Source organism: Suncus etruscus, chromosome 11 (assembly GCF_024139225.1).
Source record: "Suncus etruscus isolate mSunEtr1 chromosome 11, mSunEtr1.pri.cur, whole genome shotgun sequence".
In the NCBI taxonomy this organism is placed as follows: Eukaryota; Metazoa; Chordata; class Mammalia; order Eulipotyphla; family Soricidae; genus Suncus; species Suncus etruscus.
Window position 1 is genome coordinate 60,552,602 of NC_064858.1, and position 23,440 is coordinate 60,576,041.

At 41.5% G+C, this 23,440-nt stretch overlaps 1 protein-coding gene across 1 annotated transcript in view; it reads left to right on the forward strand.

Annotated features, from left to right (window-relative positions):
* STAB2 (stabilin 2) overlaps positions 1-23,440 on the forward strand; it is a 182,860-nt gene that overhangs the window by 28,668 nt on the left and 130,752 nt on the right. The window contains 5 exon segments of the mRNA XM_049782948.1: positions 13,324-13,419; positions 17,540-17,665; positions 18,726-18,922; positions 21,285-21,341; positions 21,343-21,419. Coding sequence (XP_049638905.1) covers positions 13,324-13,419; positions 17,540-17,665; positions 18,726-18,922; positions 21,285-21,341; positions 21,343-21,419 — 553 coding nt within the window.

Below are 23,440 nucleotides of genomic sequence, written 5' to 3' on the forward strand. Positions count from 1 at the left end.
AGAAAGTATCTTGTATTTGGGGAAAAGCAGGTAAAGAGGTAGTGTAATACAGGTCTTATATTTATGATGGTTTCCCCATTATCTTTTGAGATTTTCTTGTGGTGTGTGGGTTACCGGGCACCTTTTCATCTCCCTTCTTGACCTTCTTGAGATTGGCAACAGATTTGCGGCAAGGAGGACTTGGGAAGAGTTCATGCATTGGGGGATACTTGTAGAGCTAAGTCCGGTTTCAAGTAACAGTCCATGTTAGGAAGGGTTGGTAAGGAGGACCACGGAGCATGAGTCAGCAGGGTGGTTGGTTGCCTTTTCTTGTAGGGGGTGAGGTGTGGGTTTGACTGGTTGTCTCTTCGCTTGGGTGCTGGGTACTGGTTCACTGGGGTAGGAGGTCATTCTTGATGCCTAATAGATTAGGAACTGGGTGAAGATTTTTAAAAAGATAGGGAATCTGGATGGGATTGAAGGATGAAGGGATAGTCGGATTTTCAAAGGGGGGAAAGGGGAAAGTATATGGAAGGGGCAGGAAAGAAAGAGAAAATAAATTAAAAAGAAAAGGAGAGAAAAAGAAAAAAACAGTAGTGAGAAGAGTAGAGAAAAGAGTGAGGGAATGCTAGTTTGTTTGAATGTGTTCGATGAGTAGGGACTGCAGTATAAGTCTGTAGGTCACAGTTGCTGCCTCGGTGGTCTGGGTGGTCACGTGCTTCAAGTCCTAAATGAATGTATAACCTAGAGATAAAGGATATGTTAAAGAGTTTTATCGGGACATTCTCGTCGTGCAGGCTGGGTATGGTATCGAGTGTGATTGAGCCCCGAGATGCAATCTTAGTTTGTCCACACTTTGTATCCAAGAACGCCTGTGGACAGAAAAGCTGAAAGATTATTTTAAGTATAGAAAGATTAAGGCATTAAAACATATTATTATAGAATGCTTTCGTTGGAGTCAGTGGTTTCCCATGGTATCCTTTACCTGTAATTCTGTATAAGATCCCTAAAGGCTTGTTATGGGCCTTTGTAGTAGAAAGATGATTACTTACCTGGTCTTTCTATGCTGCTGTTTCTGCTGTTGCTGAGTTTTTTGTGGTATGATGTGTAGTCAAGAGTTTGTGTTGTTCCTCTTTCATGTGTTTGGGCACTGCTCTCCGTTTTATGTTGACTGTTACAGTGTTTGGGGTTTCTACCCTGTTAAACCTTGTTATTTGATTGTTGAGTATTAGTTGGATATAAGGTGTATGTTCTAGGTGCTTCAGAATAGTGCTATCATTCTGTGTTTATCTTTCATCTTCTGGCTTACTTTATTTAACATAATATGTTCTAGGTTCATCCACGTTGCTGCAAAGTCTGTGATTGTATCATTTCTGACTGCCATGTAGTATTCCATTGTGTATAGATACCACATCTTAATGATCCATTCATCTGTTGTTGGACAATGAGGTTAGTTCCAAGACTTGGCTATTATACTGAGTGCTGCGATAAATAGTGGGGTACACACATACTTTGGAATGAATGTCCTTCCAAGTTGGGGGTAGATACCTAGGAGAGCAATTGCTGGGTCAAATGGTAGCTCAATTCTAAGTTCTTTGAGCACTCTTCAGACTGTTCTCCATAGGTGTTGGACTAGGGGGCATTCCCATCAGCAGTGGATGAGAGTACCTTTCATGCCGCATCCCCGCCAACATAGATCGTTCGTATTATTTTTGATGTGAGCCATCCTCACTAGTGTAAGGTGGTACCTCATTGTTGTCTTTATTTGGATTTCCCTAATGATGAGTGAAAAAGGTGAGCATGTTATCATGTGTTTGTTGGCCATCTTTCGGTCTTCCCCAGAGAAGTGTCTATTCATTTCATCTTCCCATTTTTTATGGCTTTATTTGGTTTTGGGGGGGCTCAGCTTTCTGAGTGTTTTGTATATTCTGTATATCAGCCCTTTATCTGATATGATGGGTGAAAAGATTTTTTCCCATTCAGTTAACTGTCTTCTTGTGTTAAGTAGGGTTTCTTTTGCCATGCAGAAGCTTTTTAGTTTGATGTAGTCCCATTTGTTTATGTTTGACGCTAAAGTTCTTGCCATTGGTGTTCCATCCTCGAAGACCTTTTTTATATATAGGTCTTTGAGTGTTCTACCTATTTTATTCTCTATAAAATTTATAGATTCGGGTCTAACTTTGAGGTCTTTGATCCATTTTGAGTTGATTTTTGTATAAGGAGTGAGTTATGGGTCAATTTTGAATTTCTTACATGTGGTTTTCCAGTTGTACCAACACCATTTGTTGAAAAGACTTTCTTTGTCCCATTTCAAGTTCTTGGCTCTTTTGTCAAATATCAGTTGGCTGTATATCTGGGGGCTTATGTCTGGAAATTCTGTTCTAACCCACTGGTCTGAGGCTCTGTCCTTATACCAGTACCATGCTGTTTTGATCACTATAGCTTTATAGTATAGCTTCAGGTTAGGTAAGGAGATGCCACCCAGCTTCCCTTGTGTGTGTGTGTGTGTGTGTGTGTGTGTGCGCGCGCGCGCGCGGTTTTTGGGTCACACCTGGCAGTGCTCAGAGGTTATTTCTGGCTCCAGGCTCAGAAATTGCTCCTGGCAGGCACGGGGGACCATAGGGGATGCCAGGATTTGAACCGATGACCTCCTGCATGAAAGGCAAACGCCTTACCTCCATGCTATCTCTCTGGCCCCCAGCTTCCTATTCTTTAGTATGTGTTTGGCTATCCTGGGTCTTTTGTGACTCCAGATAATTTTTTTTTTTTTTGGCTTTTGGGCCACACCCTGTGACGCTCAGGGGTTACTCCTGGCTATGCGCTCAGAAGTTGCTCCTGGCTTCTTGGGGGACCATATGGGACGCCAGGGGATCGAACCGCGGTCCGTCCTAGGCTAGCGCAGACAAGGCAGGCACCTTACCTCCAGCGCCACCGCCCGGCCCCTCCAGATAAATTTTATGATTGATTGTTCTAAGTCTTTAAAGAATGATGTCTGAATTTGGGTGGGGATTGCGTTAAATCTATATAGGAGTTTGGGTAGGATAGTCATTTTGACTATGTTGATTCTACCTACCCATGAGCATGGGATGTTCTTCCATTTCCCAAGATCCTCTTCAATTTCTTCCTGAAGTGTTTTGAAGTTTGCCTGGTATAAGTCCTTCACTTCCCTGTATGGTTGATTCCTAGGTACTTGATGTTTTTTGATACTATTTTAAACGGAGTTGTATTCTTAATCTCTCTCGCTCTCTTCTACTTCGTTATTTGTATAGAGAAATGCTGTCTTTTGTGTATTCACTTTGTAACCAGCCACTTTGCTGTATTGGTTTATTGTTTCTAGAAGTTTTACTGTGGACTCTTTAGGGTTTTCCATGTATATCATCATGTCATCTGCAAAAAGAGATAGTTTGAATTCCTTTTTCCCTATTTGAATTCCTTTGATTCCCTTCTCTTGTCTGATTGCTATTGCTAGGACTTCTAAGATTATGTTGAATAAGAGTGGAGAGAGGACATCCTTGCCTTGTTCCTGACCTTAGTGAAAATGCTTTCAGTTTTTCACCATTAAGGATAATGTTGGCTGAGGGCTTTATAGATAGCTGTAACTATCTTGAGAAAGGTTCCTTCCAGACCTATTTTGCTTAGTGTTTTCAGCATGAATGGGTGTTGGATTTTGTCAAATGTCTTCTCTGCATCCATTGATATGATCATGTGGTTTTAGTCTTTTTTATTATTGATGTGGCGTATGATGTTGATTGATTTGCGTATGTTGAATCATCCTTGCATCCCTGGAACGAAACCCACTTGGTCATGGTATATAATCTTTTTGATGTAGTGCTGGGTTCGGTTCACTAAGATTTTGTTGAGTATTTTTGCGTCTATGTTCATTAGTGAGATTGGTTTGTAGTTTTCTTTCCTGGTGGTATCTTTGCCCTCTTTGGGAATCAGAGTGATATTAGCCTCATAGAAGGAATTGGGGAGGATTCCTGTCTTTTCAATGGTTTGGAAGAGCCTATGAATCAGTGGAAGTAATTCTTCTTGGAATGTTTGATAGAATTCACCTGTAAAACCATCTGGGCCTGGATATTTGTTCTTGGAAAGTTTCTTAATTACTGTTTCAATTTCCTCTAAGGTGATTGGCCTGTTTAAGCTTTCTAAATCCTCCTTTTCTAGCCTTGGAAGCTGGTATTTTTCCAAGAATCTGTCACTTTCTTCTGGGTTCTCTAGCCTAACTGAGTATAGTTGTTCATAATATGCCCTCATGATGTGTTGGATTTCTTGGGGTTTTGTTATAATCTCTCCCCTTTCATTTGTGATCCTGCTTATTTGGGTGTTTTCCCTCTTTTTTTTTTTTTTTGGTGAGTCTAACCAATGGTTTGTCTATCTTGTTTATTCTTTCAAAAAAAAAAAAGTTCCTGGTCTCATTGATTTTCTGTATTGTTTTCTTAGTTTCTATGTTGTTTATTTCTGCTCTGGTTTTTATTATTTCCTGTCTTCTGATTGTGTTTGGGTTTCTTTGTTGCTGTTGTTCCAGCTCCTTAAGGTGGACCTTCAAGTTGCTAATTTTGTTGTTTTCCTCTTTCCTGACATAGGATTGTATTGCTATGAGTTTCCCCTTGATTACTGCTTTTGCTGTGTCCCACAAGTTTTGACAAGTTGTTTCTTCATTGTCGTTTGTCTCAAGAAATCTTTTATTTCTTCCTTGAGTACCTCTTTGATCCAGCTATTTTTGAGCAGCATGTTGTTTAATCTCCAGGTGTTGGATTTTTCTCCATTGCTTCTTTTTACAGTCAATTTTGACCTTTGTTGCATAGTGATCTGACAGAGTGCTTCTTATGATCCTTACCTTTGTGATTTTATGCAGGTTAGATTTACATCCTAAGGCATGGTCTATTCTGGAGAAAGTTCCATGTGGACTTGAGAAGAATGTGTATTCTGCTTTCTGGGGGTGGAGGGCCCTATATAAGTCTATTAGTCCTAGTTCTTCTAGTTTTTCATTTAGGGCTCTTATTTCTTTGTTAGCTTTCTGTCTGGTGGATCTGTCCAGTGGTGATAGTGGAGTATTCAGATCTCCAACTACTATTACATTTCCTTTCATGTGTTTCTCCAGTTTTGCAAACAATTGCCGTACATATTTTGTTGTCTCTGCATTAGGTGCATAGATATTAACCAGTGTTAGCACTTCTTGGTCTAGTGTTCCCCTGATCAGTAAGTAGTGACCCTCTTTGTCTCTGATCACTTTCTTGAGGTTGAATGCAATTTGGTCTGATATCAGAATGGCCGTCCATGCTTTTTTTTTTTTTTATTTCCATTGGCCTGGATAATTGATTTTCATCCTTTTGTTCTAAGCCTGTGCCTATCTTGTACTTGTAGGTGTGTTTCTTGTAGGCAGCAAAAATCTGGTTTATGTTTTCTAATCTAGTTCTCTATTATGTGTCTTTTAATGGGAGAGTTTAGTCCATTAACATTTAAGGAGATTATTGATGGAGAGGGCTGTTGTGTAGTTGTGTTGTTGTCATTACAATCAGGGGTTTGGATTATGTAATTCATCTCTGAGTAGGTCATTTAGGATCGGTTTTGTTTGCGCAAATAATGCGAGTTCATTTTTGTTTGAGAATGATTTTAGTCTTCCTTCCCATGTGAATGAGAGTTTTGCTGGATAGTGGACTCTAGGTTAAAAATTTCTTTCATTCAGTTGTTTAAATATGTTGTTCCACTGTCTTCTTGCTTGAAGTAGTTCATATGGGAGACTGGTTTGATTCTAATATTCCTTCCTTTGTATGTGAGGGTTTATTTCTCCCTTATTGCTTTAAGTAGGTCGCTTTCTCTTTGTTTCTTGCCATTTGAATTACTATGTTTCTTGGTGTTGGTTTGTTAGGGTCTATTTTGTTGGGGATTCTTTTCACCTCCTGGGTTTGCTCAGATGCTTCTTTCCAGAGGGTGGGAAATTTCTCCGCTATTATTTCTCTGACTAATTGTTCTTCTCCTTTCCCTGTTTCCTCCCCTTCTGGTATACCTACAATTCTTAGATAGTTTCTTTGGTCTTTGTTCATTAAATACTGGACTTTTACTTCCAGTGCTTTACCTTCTATTTCTCTGTTGGCTTCTTTGTTGTCTTTTGTTTGCAATTTATTTTTGAGTTGTTCTATATGATTCTCGAGTTGTGCGATTCTGCTCTTCTGGCTTTCTATGGTTGTATGTAATTTCTTTAATTCTGTTTGCATGGAGTCTCTCATATTTTGTAACAATTCTTCTTTTAGTTGGCTGATCTGTTTGTCCATGGATTTCTTGTATTCGCTGGCTAGTGTTTCTTTTATTTCCTTTAACGTGGCTTGCATTTCATTCCTCATGGCTAATTTAAAATCTTCTCTTGGGTCTGTGCATTTTGGAGGACCTGGAAATTTATTAGGGATCCTTTCCATATCCCCTGGATTCAGGGCCTTCCTTGATCTACCCATATTCCTTTGCTTATATTGGTGTGGCTTAGAGTGCAGTGCCTTCTGAATTCAGATTAATTTTGTCACCTGTGTGTTGGGGCTGGGTCTTCTCTGGAGTGCTGTTCCTGGTGGGTTGTTGCTGAGGCTTGGCCCCTCCCCCGACCTCCAGACAAGCTTGGTCTATCACTCTCTTTCCTATGAGACAGTGTAGTTCCACTCCTGGCCACAGTGGCAGAGGGCGCCATTGAGCCTAGATGAGTCACCTCCCCCACCTGGGAGTCAGCCTGTGCTTCCTTCTTGGCCCTCTAGTCACTGCTCCTCATGGCTCTCTGTCCCCCCGGGCTGCCTATGCCACGTTGGCTAGTTGGCGAAAGTTTTCGAGCTCCCTCTGGCCTCTATCTCAGGACTCAGGGTCCTCCTGGGATACCTGTTATGGTGACCCTCCAACGGCCCACTCGTGACCTTCCTGGTACCTCCTTCCCAACCTCACCACCTCTCCAGCGCTGCTTGTTTCTCCCTGGCTCCCCAGCCTGCTCGTGTGCTTCCTGGCGCTTCCTTCCCAACCTCACCACCTCTCCAGTGCTGCTTGCTGGTCCCTGGCTCCCCAGCCTGCTCCCTGCTGTAAGTCTTAAGAATACTCCTTTGAATGTAATTTCCCTTTTTGATCTTGCTGCTTTCAGTATTCTATCTCTATCTGTGGGATTTGTCATTGTGAGGAGGATGTGTCTTGGGGTGTTTTTCTTCCGGTCTCTTTTAGCTGGTAACCTTTGGGCATGCAGGATTTGATTGCATGTAGTCTTTAACTCTGGGAGTATCTCTTTGATAATGTCTTTGACAGTTGATTCTTCCTGGGGGTCTTCTACCTGGGCCTCTGGAACTCCAATGATTCTTATGTTGTTTCTGTTGAGTTTATCAAAGATTTCTATTTTCATCTGTTTGCATTCCTTAGAGTACTTTTTCCATTGCCTGATCGTTTGTCTTAAGGTTCTTTTACAATTTCTTCTGTTGTGCTGAGTTTTTTTGCATCTCATCTTCCAGCACGCCAATTCTGTCCTCAGCTGCTGTTACCCTGCTGGCGAGGCCATCCACTGAGTTTTTCAGTTCAGCTACCGTGTTTTGGTGCAGAGCCCGCAGCCCTGGGCCATCCCCGCAGAAGGCCCCCCGTGCAACCCCGCTAACACCCCTATCAGCTCATTAATGGTCCTGGCTCTTTTTCTGGTTCTTGGCATGAAAATCCAGGCCATGTTCCCGCTGCAGATGTGGCTTGATGCAGACCCATGCCTGAGAACTCCGCCAGTTAAATGCATTTGTACTGATTGAAAGTCATGTATGGTTTATACCCTAGAAAGACTATTCTTATACTGAAATTACAGAAACACTTATATACCCAGTTCTACACAGCAAATCAGAGCATAAACAACAGATTCAATAAAATGCTATCTCTGACAGAAAGGGGATGTTTTTTTCTGTGTTTTCAGCACTTGGGCTAAGCTTGAAAACTTAAGAGCACAGGGTCCAGAGAGATAATAGAACAGATAAGGTACGTGGCTAACCCACGTTTGGTCCCCAACACCCCTGATCTCTGCCAGGAGTGAACACAGAACCAGAGCCAGGAGTAAGCTGGATGAACCATTTAGTGTGCCTCTCCACCCCTCCCTTCAAAAAAATGATGGCATGAGCTTCCATCTCTCAGGGCTCCAGGATTCCATATCACCTGCCCTGGAAAGTCTACCTCCATGCTCTTTCTGAATCCTGGGGTAGCTCTGATCTCTCAGGACCCTCTATTTCTATCACCTGCCCTACCACCTTCTAGTCTATCCCTCCCTTCATGTCTTCCTATCCCCTCTTCATTCTCCTCCTTAACTAGAAGGAGGTGACAAGCCAAGGATGGTCTCCAGAAATCAGAAAACACCATAAGCAAGTTCTCCTGCCCAGAAAGGATCAGACCCGACCACACAACACCTGTGTTTTAGCACAGAAATTGACTTCTAAGCTCCATAACTCATCACGTACATTTTGTTGTAATATTGTTGGTTTCTGCAGCATATGTTATAGTAGCAATGGGGAAAGAATATACACATTTTCTCAGGGAGAGAGTCCTTGTTTACAGGTATTTCCCACCCCCCAAGGAGTCACAGACACTACCTTCTTCTTAGGCAAGGCCTGCATAATATCATAAGTTGAAATTCACAGTCTAGGACATGAAGGCACAGGAGGGCCCAACCCTGCTAGATCCATGATCTCCTACAAAGAATGTACCTACAAAGAACGTAACAACTTCTTTTTTTTTTCTTTTTCTTTTTTTTTTTTTTTGCAGTTTCATTTTGACATTCTTTATTTTTATTTTATTTTTTTTATTTAAACACCTTGATTACATACATGATTGTGTTTGGGTTTCAGTCATGTAAAGAACACCACCCATCACCAGTGCAACATTCCCATCACCAATGTCCCAAGTCTCCCTCCTCCCCTACCACCTTGGTTTCGTCTTTTATAACAAAAAACGTCCATTATAGTAGTTGTTGTATTGAGTCAAGTTATTTTTATAAGGAAGGCTACAGACACACATCAAACATCCAACACCACATATGTTTGTACACTATAATAAATTTGGGCTTTAATCATAGGATGTCTCATTTTAATCCATTTTTAATCATTGGACTCTGACTCTGCTTTCTCTTTCTCTCTCTTTATCCTCAGTAACTTAGCCAGAGCTCTCTGCTTCATAGGCATACATCACCTTTCTATTGGTGGGATGAATAAGATGAGTGAATAAGGGGTTGATTATGAGTAAGTGAGTGTACACAGGAAAGAATGAAAGCAAGAATGAATCAGTATCAATAAATGTCCTAATTTGACCCAGTTCCTGGTTTACAAGCCTATAAAACTGATTATGAGAACTCTGGCCTTAGCCCCAGACTGGTTTCATTCAAAGATTATGAATTTAAGACCATAAGTTGATTTTTTGTTTTGTTTTGTTTGGGGGAGAGGTTAGGGGGACCATACCCACCTATGCCCAAGGCTTACTCCTGGCTGTGTGCTCAGGGATCACTACTGATGATGCAAAGGGGTAATTTGGGGTATGGGGATCAAACCTAGCAGGTCTGCAGCCTACTAGGTAAACGCCTTCCCTCTGTACCATCTCTCCAGCATAGAGACCTTCAGCTTTATTAAATACACCCTCAGTGCATGGCTTTCTTAATGTTCCACATCACTAATCATCAGGGAGATGCAAATCAAAACAACGATGAGATACCACCTCACACCCCAGAGAATGGCACACATCACAAAGAATGAGAATAAACAGTGTTGGCGGGGATGTGGAGAGAAAGGAACTCTTATCCACTGCTGGTGGGAATGCTGTCTAGTTCAACCTATATGGAAAGCGATATGGAGATTCCTCCAAAAACTGGAAATCGAGCTCCCATACGATCCAGCTATACCACTCCTAGGAATATACCCTAGGAACACAAAAATACAATACAAAAACCCCTTCCTTACACCTATATTCATTGCAGCTATATTTACCATAGCAAGACTCTGGAAACAACCAAGATGCCCTTCAACAGACGAATGGCTAAAGAAACTGTGGTACATATACACAATGGAATATTATGCAGCTGTCAGGAGAGATGAAGTCATGAAATTTTCCTATACATGGATGTACATGGAATCTATTATGCTGAGTGAAATAAGTCAGAGAGAGAGAGAAAAACGCAGAATGGTCTCACTCATCTATGGGTTTTAAGAAAAATGAAAGACACCCTTGTAATAATAATTTTCAGACACAAAAGAGAAAAGAGCTGGAAGTTCCAGCTCACCTCAGGAAGCTCACCACAAAGAGTGATGAGTTTAGTTAGAGAAATAACTACATTTTGAACTGTCCTAATATTGAGAATGTATGAGGGAAATGTAGAGCCTGTTTAGGGTACAGGCAGGGGTTGGGTGGGGAGGAGGGAGATTTGGGACTTGGGTGATGGGAATGTTGCACTGGTGATGGGTGGTGTTCCTTTTATGACTGAAACCCAAACACAATCATGTATGTAATCAAGGTGTTTAAATAAAAAAAAATTATGCATTTAAAAAAAAAAAAAAGAAATACTATTAACTCCACTAGGGTAATTGTGAATATATAATGGGATAATCAATGCACAGTGAATGTTAATAATTGTGGTTGTAAGCATCAAGTTTCCCCAGTGCCCCAATCTTATATCTTTATTTACCCTCCACTCCCTGAAAGAGGATCTCATAAGGAAAAATTTCAAAAAGAAATTTTAAAACAGATTTGGTATATTTATATTTTAAGATTATATACTATCCATATTCAGCAGTATGATAAAAAAATTATCAAGCATCTATTTAGAGATAATGTCTCCTAAATGGGTTCCTCTCTTTCTTAATACAAGAGCATACATCGCCAATTTAAAATATTAAATATTAAAAGGGAAGGAAGACAGCATTTCACCTAGCTTCTTGCCCATGAAAGCCAGTAATTATTCTGAAAGTAAAAGTGAGTAAAAGAAGGGGACTGGGAGAGATAGAAAGGAGGGAAGATTCAATCACTTCAGCATAACCCTGGTAGAGCCCTGGCACCATATACAGTTTCCAAGCACTGCCAGTTACTCTTGAGTGCAAAGCAGAAATAACTCCTGAGCACTGTTAGATCTGGTCCTCCTTACCACCAACAAATAAGTAAAATTCAGATCTAAATTGAAATTTGACACAAAAGTCTCCAGACTCTGGTATAACTTTCTGCGATGATGACATTATTGAGCTGAATGTGTGGCCAGGGAAACTGAGGATCTGAGTTTTTATTTTAGCTCACATTTCCTACTTGAAGTTTAAACAACCAAATGGGGCAGTGACCACCATATTGGATTGCAGATTTAGTATATAAAGGTGAAAGAACAGACTTTGTAGTCAGACTAAATTTGACCTGAGTTTGAAACCCTCTCCATTTGCTCTGGAACAAGCTTTAACTTCTCTAAGCCTTGTTTATAAACCAGGAATACTACCAACTGCCTCATAGGTATGACAACCTAGCAAAGATCTTAGCAGCCATTGAGAAACTAGAACAAAAACAATCTACAGTAAAGAGAACATTGCAATGAATGAATAAATACAAACAAATGAATAAATGGGTCAGTGGTAACTGGCCACTCACATTACCAAGAATCAGGGAAGCTTGCAAGGCATTTCAGCCCATGTCCACTGGGTGCCAACATGATTTTATATGCTGAGGTGTTGATGCTGTGGAAGTGGTAGTTTTGCCTGTAAGTAGGGCAGCTCTATTTAGCTGCAGTTTATTTTTAACTCTGACTTTAACCTGCTGCCAGAGATTCTCCTCTAAAATATTGATTAATTGAGAGAATGCTTTAGTGCTGCTGCAGCAGCCAAAGGTTTTTAATATCAGATACTAGAGCCCTAGTCAGCTCAGTGCCTTCCATGCTGAGGGCAGAAAACAACCACCCCCCCACTCTCACCCAACCCCTTCCATCAACCCCACAACCCTGCCCTTTTAACAGGATTTGCTGAGTCCATCCCCTAGGATGGACATGCAAAATCTTCTTGGATCTTCATGACAACTCTTTACATGGGGTGCCTCTTTTTATAGATCAAACCGATCCTTCTCAAGGTCATCTTCTCTGATGGGGACAGCGGCAGGGGTTGGTCCATATCTGCCCTTAGAGTATGAGTGATCAGCACAGTAATATTCTGCCCCTGAGGGGGGCATTTGCCCTGCATTAGATCCTTGATAGATATCAGAAACCAGAGAAGAGCAATATTAGGTCCCTGGCCCCAATGAGCTGAAGTGCAGTGACACATAGTATCAGGCCACTAGAGAACACACCAAGGGATGTGTCCCTTTGGTCTTTCACCCTCCTGCTCTCTTTTCTTTCTTTTTTTCTTTTGTTTTTGGCTTGTTTGTTTGGGGGCCATACCCAGTGTTGCTCAGGGTTTTTGGTTTTTGGGTTTGGGGGGGGTTGGGCCACACCCGTGATGGTAAGGGGTTACTCCTGGCTATGAGCTCAGAAATCGCGCCTGGCTTGGGAGACCATATGGGACACTGAGGGATCGAACCTAGGTTCGTCCTAAACTAGCGCAGGCAAGGCAGGCACCTTACCTCTAGTGCCACCATGCCAGCCCCAGGGTTTATTTATTTAATTCTGGCTTTATAATCAAAAGTTACTCCTAGAGGAGCTAGATCAACCACATATAAGGAAACGCCCTACCTCCTGTACTATTTCTCTGGTCCTGGCAGAATGTTTTCTTAGCTGCTGTTGTAGGTCATACAGTAAGTGCCAGGCTCCCCAGATCTGCCTGTAGCAGGTCAATTCAACCTGGCTGAAGGTTGTATCAGAGAGACGGGCCCAAAGAGAGGCTCCTGCCACGCAGCCCACCTTGCAACTTAGAGGGAAAGCTTGATGACCAGGTCAATGCTTGCCTTTAGATTGATTCTAAGTGGAGAACAGGGACTGAACCTCACTCTGATACCACAGTTGGCTACACAGAAATTCCATGAAGTAAGCATCAGTATAATCTTATATACATGATAAATGAGACTAAGAAGAGGGAAACAGGCCAGGATAGAGACCAAACTCTCTGAAACTTTAAAGCCAGGGGTTTACCCCATCTCATCATGTAGATTCTCAATAAAAAAATCTATAAATATTATCTTTAAAAAGAAAGGCCAGAAAGACAGTATGGCAGGAGGGGCACTTGCTTCATACACAGTCAACTTGGGTACCATCCCTGACAGTACCACAGGAGTGATCCCTGAGTGGAAAACCAGTAGTAAGCACTGAGCAGTCAGTAGTGTCTAAAATCTAAATAAATATAAAATAAATAAAACTAAAATAAAATATATTATAATATAAAAAGAGCCTAACATCAGATCCTGATGTGCCTGCAGAGTGCAACTGCGTACACGGCGTGTGTAACAGCGGACCGATGGGCAATGGGACCTGCGAGTGCTACTCTGCATACACCGGCCCCCGCTGTGACCAGGGTAAGTATGTTTTTTGGTGTCACACAAACCCAAGAGGACGGAAGTACACACTGGAGTGTCATGTTTATGTTCTGGGCTCTCCAGGGGGAGAAGCCAGGAACATGTATTGCTGGAAGAAAACAAAAAATTAAAAAGTGATGGAAAAAAGAAAAAGGAGGAGAAAGAAGGCATACAGAGGAAGTAGGAGAGAGAAGAGAGAGCCTCCAAGGATGGAAGTCACAAAAGGTCAGGAGCAGTGTATAGACATGGCTCCAGGAGTGTGAGGAAATTAAGCTGGTGACAGGAAGACCTAGGGGTGAGAAAACTAAGTGAGAGCACAGCAGGCAGTCAACCCCCCAAGAAAGGCATCTGGGACTTAGGCTGCTGTTAGTGATGGTTCACAAAGATCACAGACATAGACAAGAAATGAAGGTCACCAAAGCTCATGGCTTGCAAAACCAGTGCCTCAACACACTAGTATTCAAATCTCTTGTAATTCTTTTTTTGAAGTAAGGACAGATTTTATTTGGAGGTACTGAGGAAGGGTAGGAAAATGATAGAAAGAAAGAAGAAACAGAAAGAAAGAAGAAAGAAAGAAAGAAAGAAAGAAAGAAAGAAAGAAAGAAAGAAAGAAAGAAAGAAAGAAAGAAAGAAAGAAAGAAAGAAAGAAAGAAAGAAAGAAAGAAAGAGAGAGAAAGAGAGTGATGATAAGAGAGAAAGAAAGAAAGAAAAAGAAAGAAGAAAGAAAGAAAGAAAGAAAGAAAGAAAGAAAGAAAGAAAGAAAGAAAGGAAGGAAGAGAAAAAAGGAAGGAAAGAAGAGAAAGAGAAAGAAAGAAAGAAAAGAAAGAAAGAAAGAAAGAAAGAAAGAAAGAAAGAAAGAAAGAAGAAAGAAAGAAGAAAGAAAGAAAGAAAAGGAAGGAAAGGAAGGAAAGAAAGAGAGAGAGAAAGAAAGAAAGAAAGAAAGAAAGAAAGAAAGAAAGAAAGAAAGAAAGAAAGAAAGAAAGAAAGAAAGAAAGAAAGAAAGAAAAAGAAAGAAAGAAAGAAAGAAAAGGAAAGAAAGAAAGAAAAGAAAGAAAAAGAAAGAAAGAAAGAAAGAAAAGGAAGGAAAGAAAGAGAGAGAAAGAAAGAAAGAGAAAGAGAAAGAAAGAGAGAAAGAAAGAAAGAAAAGAAAGAAAGAAAGAAAGAAAGAAAGAAAGAAAGAAAGAAAGAAAGAAAGAAAGAAAGAAAGAAAGAAAGAAAGAAAGAAAAGGAAGGAAAGAAAGAGAGAGAGAGAAAGAAAGAAAGAAAGAAAGAAAGAAAGAAAGAAAGAAAGAAAGAAAGAAAGAAAGAAAGAAAGAAAGAAAGAAAGAAAGAGAGAGAGAGAAAGAGAGAGAAAGAAAGAGAGAGAAAAGAAAGAAAGAAAGAAAGAAAGAAAGAAAGAAAGAAAGAAGAAAGAAAGAAAGAAAGAAAGAAAGAAAGAAAGAAGAGAAGAAAGGAAGGAAGGAAGGAAGGAAGAAAGAAAGGAAGAAAAGAAAGAAAGAAAAGGAAGGAAAGAAAGAGAGAAAAAAGAAAGAAAGAAAGAAAAGAAGAAGAAAGAAAGAGAAAGAAAGATAGAAAGAAAGAAAGAAGAAAGAAAGGAAGGAAGGAAGGAAGGAAGGAAGGAAGGAAGGAAGGAAGGAAAGAAGAGAGAGAAAGAAAGGAGAAAGAAAGAAAGAAAGAAAGAAAGAAAGAAGAAAGAAAGAAAAAAGAAAGAAAGAAAGAAAGAAAGAAAGAAAAGAAAGAAAGAAAGAAAGAAAGAAAGAGAAGAAAGAAGAAAAAAGAAGGAAAGAAAGAGAGAAAGAAAGAAAGAAAGAAAGAGAGAAAGAAAGAAAGAAAGAAAGAAAGAAAGAAAGAAAAGAAAGAAAGAAAGAAAGAAAGAAAGAAAGAAAGAAAGAAAGAAAGAAAGAAAGAAAGAAAGAAAAAGAAAGAAAGAAAGAAAGAAGGAAAGAAAAAGAGAGAAAGAAAGAAAGAAAGAAAGAAAGAAAGAAAAAGAAAGAAAGAAAGAAAGAAAAAAGAAAGAAAGAAAGAAAGAAAGAAAGAAAGAAAGAAAGAAAGAAAGAAAGAAAGAAAGAAAGAAAGAAAGAAAGAAAGAAAAGACCATCAAGAATTCCATGGCAACCACCCTAACAATGGGACCCTGACCTAGGCAAGAAGTCCCATGTGGGGCAGGTTGGGAAAACCCTATAAAAGTCAACCAAGAATAAAGGAGGTAGCCAAGCATATGTGGCCCATATCTCCCCCTTTGAGATGTGTACTTTCCTTGATCGCAGCTAGTCAAATCAAAAGATGGAAAACACAAGGTGAATTTTAATGGAACATCTAATTTATGAATAAGTAAGCTAGGCTAGAAGAGTAGCTATGTGACAGGCCATAATATATGGAGAAAAGAAACAAATGGACCAAATAAAGCAAAGTGAACTCCTGGTCATACTGACCAATTTGAGATTAGCAGAAGGGAAAGGATAAATGGTTGGATAAGTCAGGACAGAGAACACAAATGACAAGAAGGGAATTGCCTATTCATTTTCATATTCATATTCAATTGATGAATATGTGCTAATTGTCAAAGGAGAACAACCTGCACTTGCATGTCATCACTAGAATTCGATGTGTGCTGCTGTTTTTTAAAAAGCTATTAAGAAAAATGAGTGGCTAAAAAGTGCAAAAGAGAAATCTTGGGACTGAAGGAGCATAGCTGAAGAAATACAGACTTGGAAGGCCAAGTCTATTATCTATTATCAATATACATATACATATATAGTCTATCTACATATACTAAATTCTATTCTCTTGAAGAAAACGCATTAACAGCTGAGTAGAGAGCAGGATCCCTAACTTGCAGGGCCTATGCACTACCAGAGACATAGGACCAGGGAAGGTGGGCAGGCAGAGACTGACCTAAGGTGGGTCTGGCCAGTACACAAGCAGACAGAAGTTGCTTGGGGAACTGTGGGTGCTAAGTGCATGTGGGAGCATAACTGGGTGTAGGCCAAGGATAGAGAGTACCAAGGGACTCAGCTCTCCAGATGCACAGTGTGCTGTAGATGTCCTCACACTCATAGCAAGTGTGCTATCATTCCTCGCTGATAGCAAGGCAAACCCAGCAGAATCAGGGCTGAGTGCACTGAACTAGGAGACGAATTAGCCTGCCTCCTGCACTGTTTCTTTAGCGCCCTCTACTGATTATCAAACCATCAATAGGTGGTTTGATGATCAAAACCATTACAGAAGAAATGCTGCCAGTTCCCTCTAGAGCTTGTGAGCACTGAGCTTTGTCATTGTTGACTGGACATTATACCTGTGACTCTATTCTCACTCAACTTACCCCTTGGACTTCAATCTCCTAGTTGATACAGTGAAGGAATGCAACGACTCAAATGCTAGGGCCAGAGAGATAATATAGTAATAATATAGAAATGCAGTAAGGCTTGGCAAATGGCCAACCTGGGTTTGAACCCCAGAACCACATAGGGCCCTTCCCAAGTCCTTCCAACCAGAAGTGATCCCTGACCATAGAAGCAGGAAGAAGCACTAAACACCACAAGCTGTGGTCTAAAAACTGCCAACCAAATGAAAAGAGTCAAATACATCACTTGATGAAAACCCCCGAACATCTCTAAGCAGTATTGAACAGCTAATGCTCCTCCTAGAATACAAAATATTATGTGGTGTGAGAGATTAAGGGTGATCCTTAACCATCTTTAACAGTGTATAACACACTGTTAAATTGAAAGTCAAGTTGAAAACTATTGTTTGATATATGTGCGCTCTCATACATGTCAGGATTGGACAGGGCCTCATCCAAGCAAGGCCTGTGCTCTGTCACAATCCCTGGTCCAAGTTGCTAAATTATCCTCGATCATTTTCAAATGTTTAACAAATTCGCATTTGTTTCTAAAAATAATCTAAATGAATTTATAAGTAAGTTTGGTTGTTGGCATTCATTACTTTGAGAGTAGGCTGGGAGAGTGAGAGTAAGGGTTGCTTTTACTTAATCATTCTGGATTTTTTTTTCCTTTTACAGTGATCCACTTTGCCTTTTGAATAGTAGGGGCGGTTGCATTTGCACTTTTTCCAAGCTGTTATTTACTAAAGGCCTTATCTCCACAATTCTAATCTGCAGCCATCCCCGCCTGTGCTGCCTTGCTCTGCCCAGAACATGCCAGATGCTCCCCTTCCAGTGAGGATGACACGAAGCTGGAATGCAAATGCCTCCCAAATTACAAAGCCGATGGCAAAGTCTGCAAGCGTGAGTGGAATTCACATCCTGCACGTTTATTTCTTACTTGACAGGAAAAAGAAATCGCAGCTCCCTAACTTTAGACTGTTTCTGATTCCTGTGGGTAGTTAAAAAGATAAAAGTGCCCAACATTACGCCCATCACAGGGGAGCCCTTCCATAAAAAGCTTTTCCTCTCTTAACAGAGCTCAAGTGCTAGTTTTTACACATGCTTATGTCATCAGAATCAATGTTAGCGTCAAATGTGTCTTTCTTCCTTCGCTCCCACTGTCCCTCTATTCTTCCTCCCTCCTCTCCTCCTTTCATTTCTCATTCCTCCTTCTACCCATTCTTCCTTCATTCCCTTTATCCCTCCCTCGCTCCCTCCTTTCATCCATTTTTCCTTCTATCCATCTTTTCTTTCATTTATTTTTCTTCCTATCTTCCCTTCTTCCTTTCTATTTTCCTTCCTTCCTTATTTTCTTCCTTCTCTCATGTTTCTTCCTTCCTTCATTGCTTTATCTCTTTCTTATTTCCTACTCATTTGTTGCTTTGCAAAAGGTTAGAATCATGTACTCTGGAGCCAGAATCTCCATTCTGGATTTAGCTATCAATAAACACATAGTGTTGAACAAATACTTTAGCCTGCTTGTGCTTCTATAACTTGTCAGTTAAATGATAAGCATAATAAAGGGGCCAGAGAGATAGCATGGAGGTAGTGCATTTGCTTTGCATGCAGAAGGATGGGGGTTCGAATCCCAGCATCCCATATGGTCCTCTGAGCCTGCCAGGAGCAATTTCTGAGTGTAGAGCCAGGAGTAACCCCTGAGCGCTGCTGGGTATGACCCAAAAACCAAAAAAAAAAAAATGATAAGCATAATAATTCCAACCTTTGAGGGCTATATTAACAAAGAACAGCAGATACTTTATAAGTTCTTTTTTGAAAAGAGAGAAAAGAGTCCCTTATACTTTCTATCTTGAAACTGGAATTCTTTGCAGTTTTGATGGGTTGGAGCTCTCAGTTCCTTCCGGCTTCTTTTTCTTTCCCTACACATAGTGACCACCTTGTCCTTTCATCATTGCCTCTCTAGCCATCAACCCATGTTCACAGAAGGTCTGCTCCCCACATGCTAAGTGCACCTACCTGGGGCCAAATCGCCACAACTGTACCTGCCTAGAGGGCTACCATGGGGATGGGCAGGTTTGCCTGCCAGTGGACCCCTGCCAAGACAACTTTGGAGACTGCCCCCCACAGTCCACCGTGTGCAAATATGATGGGCCAGGACAGGTGAGCTAAAGATTCCAGAAACAGGCCAAAGACCATACCAGCTGTGGTGGGTTTTCACAATTTCCTGAATCCCTTAACAGCCTCAATACAAGCCCATCTTCCATGTATCGGGGAACACTCGAGCATGTCCCAAACCTGTCCATCCTCAAAATATACCTGTCCCCTAACACAGTCAAACTGAGCTCTCTCCTCAGGCCCCCCTCTGGTGATGGGGAACAACAAATTTACCCTCCTCATACTCAGCAAATTCAGTTAATCCAGTCTTGGGGGTGAGAGCGAGATAAATGGACTTACCTCACTCACATTGATCCCCTCTCTGTACTGTCTTTCCAAAGTAAAAAGGGAATTCTGTAAGCCACAAATACTTTATCCCAAAAAAGGTAAAAAGTGAACAGAGTAAGAGAGCACTGATGTAGGGTAGTGTGACAGGGATGGACAGGGGTGAAGCTCTGTCCCTTTAAATCAGAGCATGACCTTGAGAGGTCCAATACAATGTCTTAGCAGTAGTGCCCTCTCAGTTGAATAGAAAACCATTGGAAGGTTTTCTTCCTCTATTCCACTCACCCACTGCATATTTAAGGGTGACTGCTTCCACCATAGTCACATGTTCTATGAAGGCCATTGCTGCCAGGGGAGAAAAAAGTCTTCTACAACCCCACCCCGCACAGCATGGTCCCATCCCCAACAGTCACGACAGTCACCACTGTCATGAGAATATTTTAGGAGTTCCCTCTTAGAAATAACCTAGCCTCGGGCCAGAGAGATAGTACAGCAGTAGGGTGTTTGTCTTGCATGCGGTCAACACAGGATGGACCCGGGTTCAATTCTCAGCATCCCATATGGTCCCCCGAGCCTGCCAGGAGTGATTTGTGAGCACAGAGCCAGGAGTAACCCCTGAGCACCACCAGGTGTGACCCAGAAAAAAATAAATAAATCACCTAGCCTCATCACCAAGCTATTCATCAAACCTGCCCTCCCACTCTGAGGCAGGTTTGCTTAGATATTAAGGAGCTAAGCCCCACCAACACAGTAAACAATCACTTTCCATTCTGAGCCAAAGTCTAAGACCATAGGAATGAGGCTAAAAATAAACTTTGTCACTCAAAATACAAGATCCAGGGCTTACTTGTATGAGATACTGGGATCCATCCCAGCACTACACAAACAAGGAGATGGGGGAGAGGAGGTTCCCAGGTTCATTTCCTAGGTTTAGAAACTGCTACTGTTCCACAAAAGCAAATTTCTTATTTTCAGAAGCCCATGGCAGGATTCTCAACCTCATATTGTCTGCATTTTGGACTGGCTTAGTCTTTGGGTGAGGGGACTGTCCTCTGTGCCGGAGGGTGCTTAGGAAAACCCCAATCTCCCAGGACACTGCTTTGCTCCCTTGTGACAAGAAGTAGCCTCTCCAGGAGCTGGGATTCAGCAGTAGAGCACATATGTGACCTGTGTAAGGCCTTGAGTTCAACCCCAGGCTCTCATACACACACACACACACACACATACACACACACACACACGCACACACACACACGCACACGCACACACACACACACACACACACACACACACTGCAGACACTGCCCTAAACCCCATGGTTAAGATCCTATTTTGGAGCAAGAAAGTCTGCCATTGAAACCTGTAATTTCTACTCACCTGTAAGCATAATCTAGAGAGGAATCAATAAAGTCAGGGAGAAGCAGTCAAAAAATGGAAAAAGGTGAGGCTGAAGAGATGGCACAGCAGGTAGCAGGCTGCCTTGCATTTGCCTGGCTGGGTTCATCCAGCACCTCAGATGTTCCTCTGAATATAGAGGCAAAGCAACAAAAGACCACTAAATTAAAAAGAAGAAAGAAAAGAAGAAAGAAAGAAAGAAAGAAGAAAGAAGAAAGAAAGAAAGAAAAAAGAAGAAAGAAAGAAAGAAGAAGAGAAAGAAAAGAAAGAAAGAAAGAAAGAGAAGAGAAGAAAAGAAAGAAAGAAAAGATAAGAAAGAAAGAAGAAAGAGAAAAAACAAGGTTAAAAATTGCACCGGAAATCCCAGAAATCTGATTTCATAATTGGATATTTTGGCTGAAGTTTAGCTTTTCTTTTTTCTTTTTTGGGGTTATATCTGGCAGTGGGTTACTGGGATTACTCCTAGCACTGTGCTCAGAAGTTATTCCTGGCAGACTTGGGGGCGCATTTGGGATGCAGGAGATTGAACCTGGGCAGGCCGTGTGCAAGGCAAAGAAAAGCCTTACTCGCTGTGCTATAGTTTCAGACCCTTGAGTTTTAGGTTTAAGCCTGTCTGAAGCAGAGACACGTTTGGGGAGCAGAACAGCACTGTAGGCTCACTAGTTGCTCTTTGCTCTCCTCCTGGAAGTCCCACTGCGAGTGCAGGGAGCACTACCACGACTTTGTGCCTGGAGTGGGCTGCAGTGTTAACTGACATCTGCAAAACCAAGAACCCCTGTCATCAGCATGCAAACTGCACCACCATCGCCCCTGGCCAGACCAGGTAAGTGAGTCCATTCCCCATAACCTTCCCCCAGTAAGGAGAGGAAAGCAGGGACCAACCACAATCCCACAGAAAGGGTTATAGGAAGCAAAGACTTCACATTAGGGCCTTCCTCCATAGGTCCAGAGAACAATCTGAATTGCTTTCCTGGCCAGTGACTTGTGGGCCAGTGGTCAGAGCCATTTGAGAAGGAAACAACCATTCCCAAAGAAACAACTGTCCCAGGCAATTGCAGGCCTCTGACCTCTACATAGGCTTCTGTTTTCTTGGCCATTAAATATTGCTTGGAGTCATGCAAATTAAGACTAGGAAAAGGGAAAAAATGGGTGAGCGGGGGGTGGGGTTTTCCCTGCACTGCAGGTTTCAAAAAAACAAAAGAGGGTCCACTACCAGTCAAATACTCGACTAACTCTGCTTAGTTAGTCCATCGGGTAGGGCATTTGCCTTGAACTCAGCTGGTTTCAATCCCTGGCATCTCATATGATCCCCTGAGTACCACCAGAGTAATTCCTGAGTAACCCACCCAGGAGACCTTGTTTGCTACCCCATCTGCTGTCTCCCATGCCTGACTCAAATAGGAGGCCTTTTTCTCTGCCCTCACTGTCTCTAAATAGAAAAGAATCTAGTGGTGTCGCTTATTAGAGTACAGTGAAAGTTAGTAACGGCTGCACAGCTGGCTCGAATTTTTATTTGTGGCTGAGTGGAGGCTAGATTCCAGACAGAGGCCACTTCAGTTCTGTCAGCAGCAGTGTCTGCCTGGATTCCTCCCACTGTAGTAAGGGCAGAATCAGTAACATGAAATATTCAGCATATCTGTTCTTCCAGAGCTCCTCTGATCCCCTGAAAACCTTATTTCCTTTCCTAATTGGGTTTCAAGTGTGCAGATTTCACCAGCATCACACTGTATGAGGCAATGAGCAGCTCCACACCCACTGTAGGAGGAGGAGAGTTGGGATCAAGTACTAGAAATGCCTCTTACCTGAGCCACTCTGCCTAAATCCTCTCTCTGTTATAGGAGGAGAATTGAGTCTGCCACGGAACTGTGGTCAACATAAAATTATTGGGGATAGACCTCCCTCCCACTGCACACTCTGCCCCCATATGTGTGTGCACATGCAATGTGCCATCTTTTCACCTGTAAATGCATACAACATGCCATCTCCTCGCATGAATGAACACACATGCCATCTTCCTACATGTACATACAGAATTAACATGTGCACATGCAATGTTCATCTCTTCACATGTATTTTTACATAATAGTCCATTTCCCCACATGCATGTGTACTTGTTACACTTCATCTTTTTACCTGTAGTAATATAACATTACATTCCCCACACATGTGTGTGCACGCTACTCATTATCACCTCTTCCCATGTGCTCACAACAAGCTATCTCTAAATATTCTCAACTGTTCCGGGAGTGAAGAGTGATGCGCAGGTTGAGAGCAGCTCCTGACATGCCATTAATAAGTTTTTGTCCGACAACTTTCTAGGCTGGGAATTCACCCTAGCAATGGAATACCTTCAGTGGCATTTCTCCCATACTTCATTTTTCTCCAAGAATTAATCATTTCTGTGCCTCACAGGAGAGTATTTTGAGATCTGAGAAGGGCATTCCTAGCAGAACACATAGCCTGAGAAGAGCTTTCCATCTAAAATATAGTCATTTGGTTTTGCTAGAAATTGCTGAGAACAGGAAGGAAACATAATCAAGAGACTCCCTTTTTTTTGGGTGCAAGTCTGCCATACCTAGCACTCAAAACTTTTCATTTGGTGTAAGAAGTCCAGGATATTTTTTTTTAAGTTGGGTGAAAGAGAGATGGGAGGGACCACACCCAGCAATGCTTAGGAGTTACTCCTAGCTCTGCACTCAGAATCACTTAATCTCTTCACATGTGGTACAAATAACATTATATATAACATTATAGGTAGTAACTGAATTAAATTGATATATGATGATTGGGACCATATAGGATGCCAGGAATTAAATCTAGGTTGGTCACATGCAAGGCAAGTGC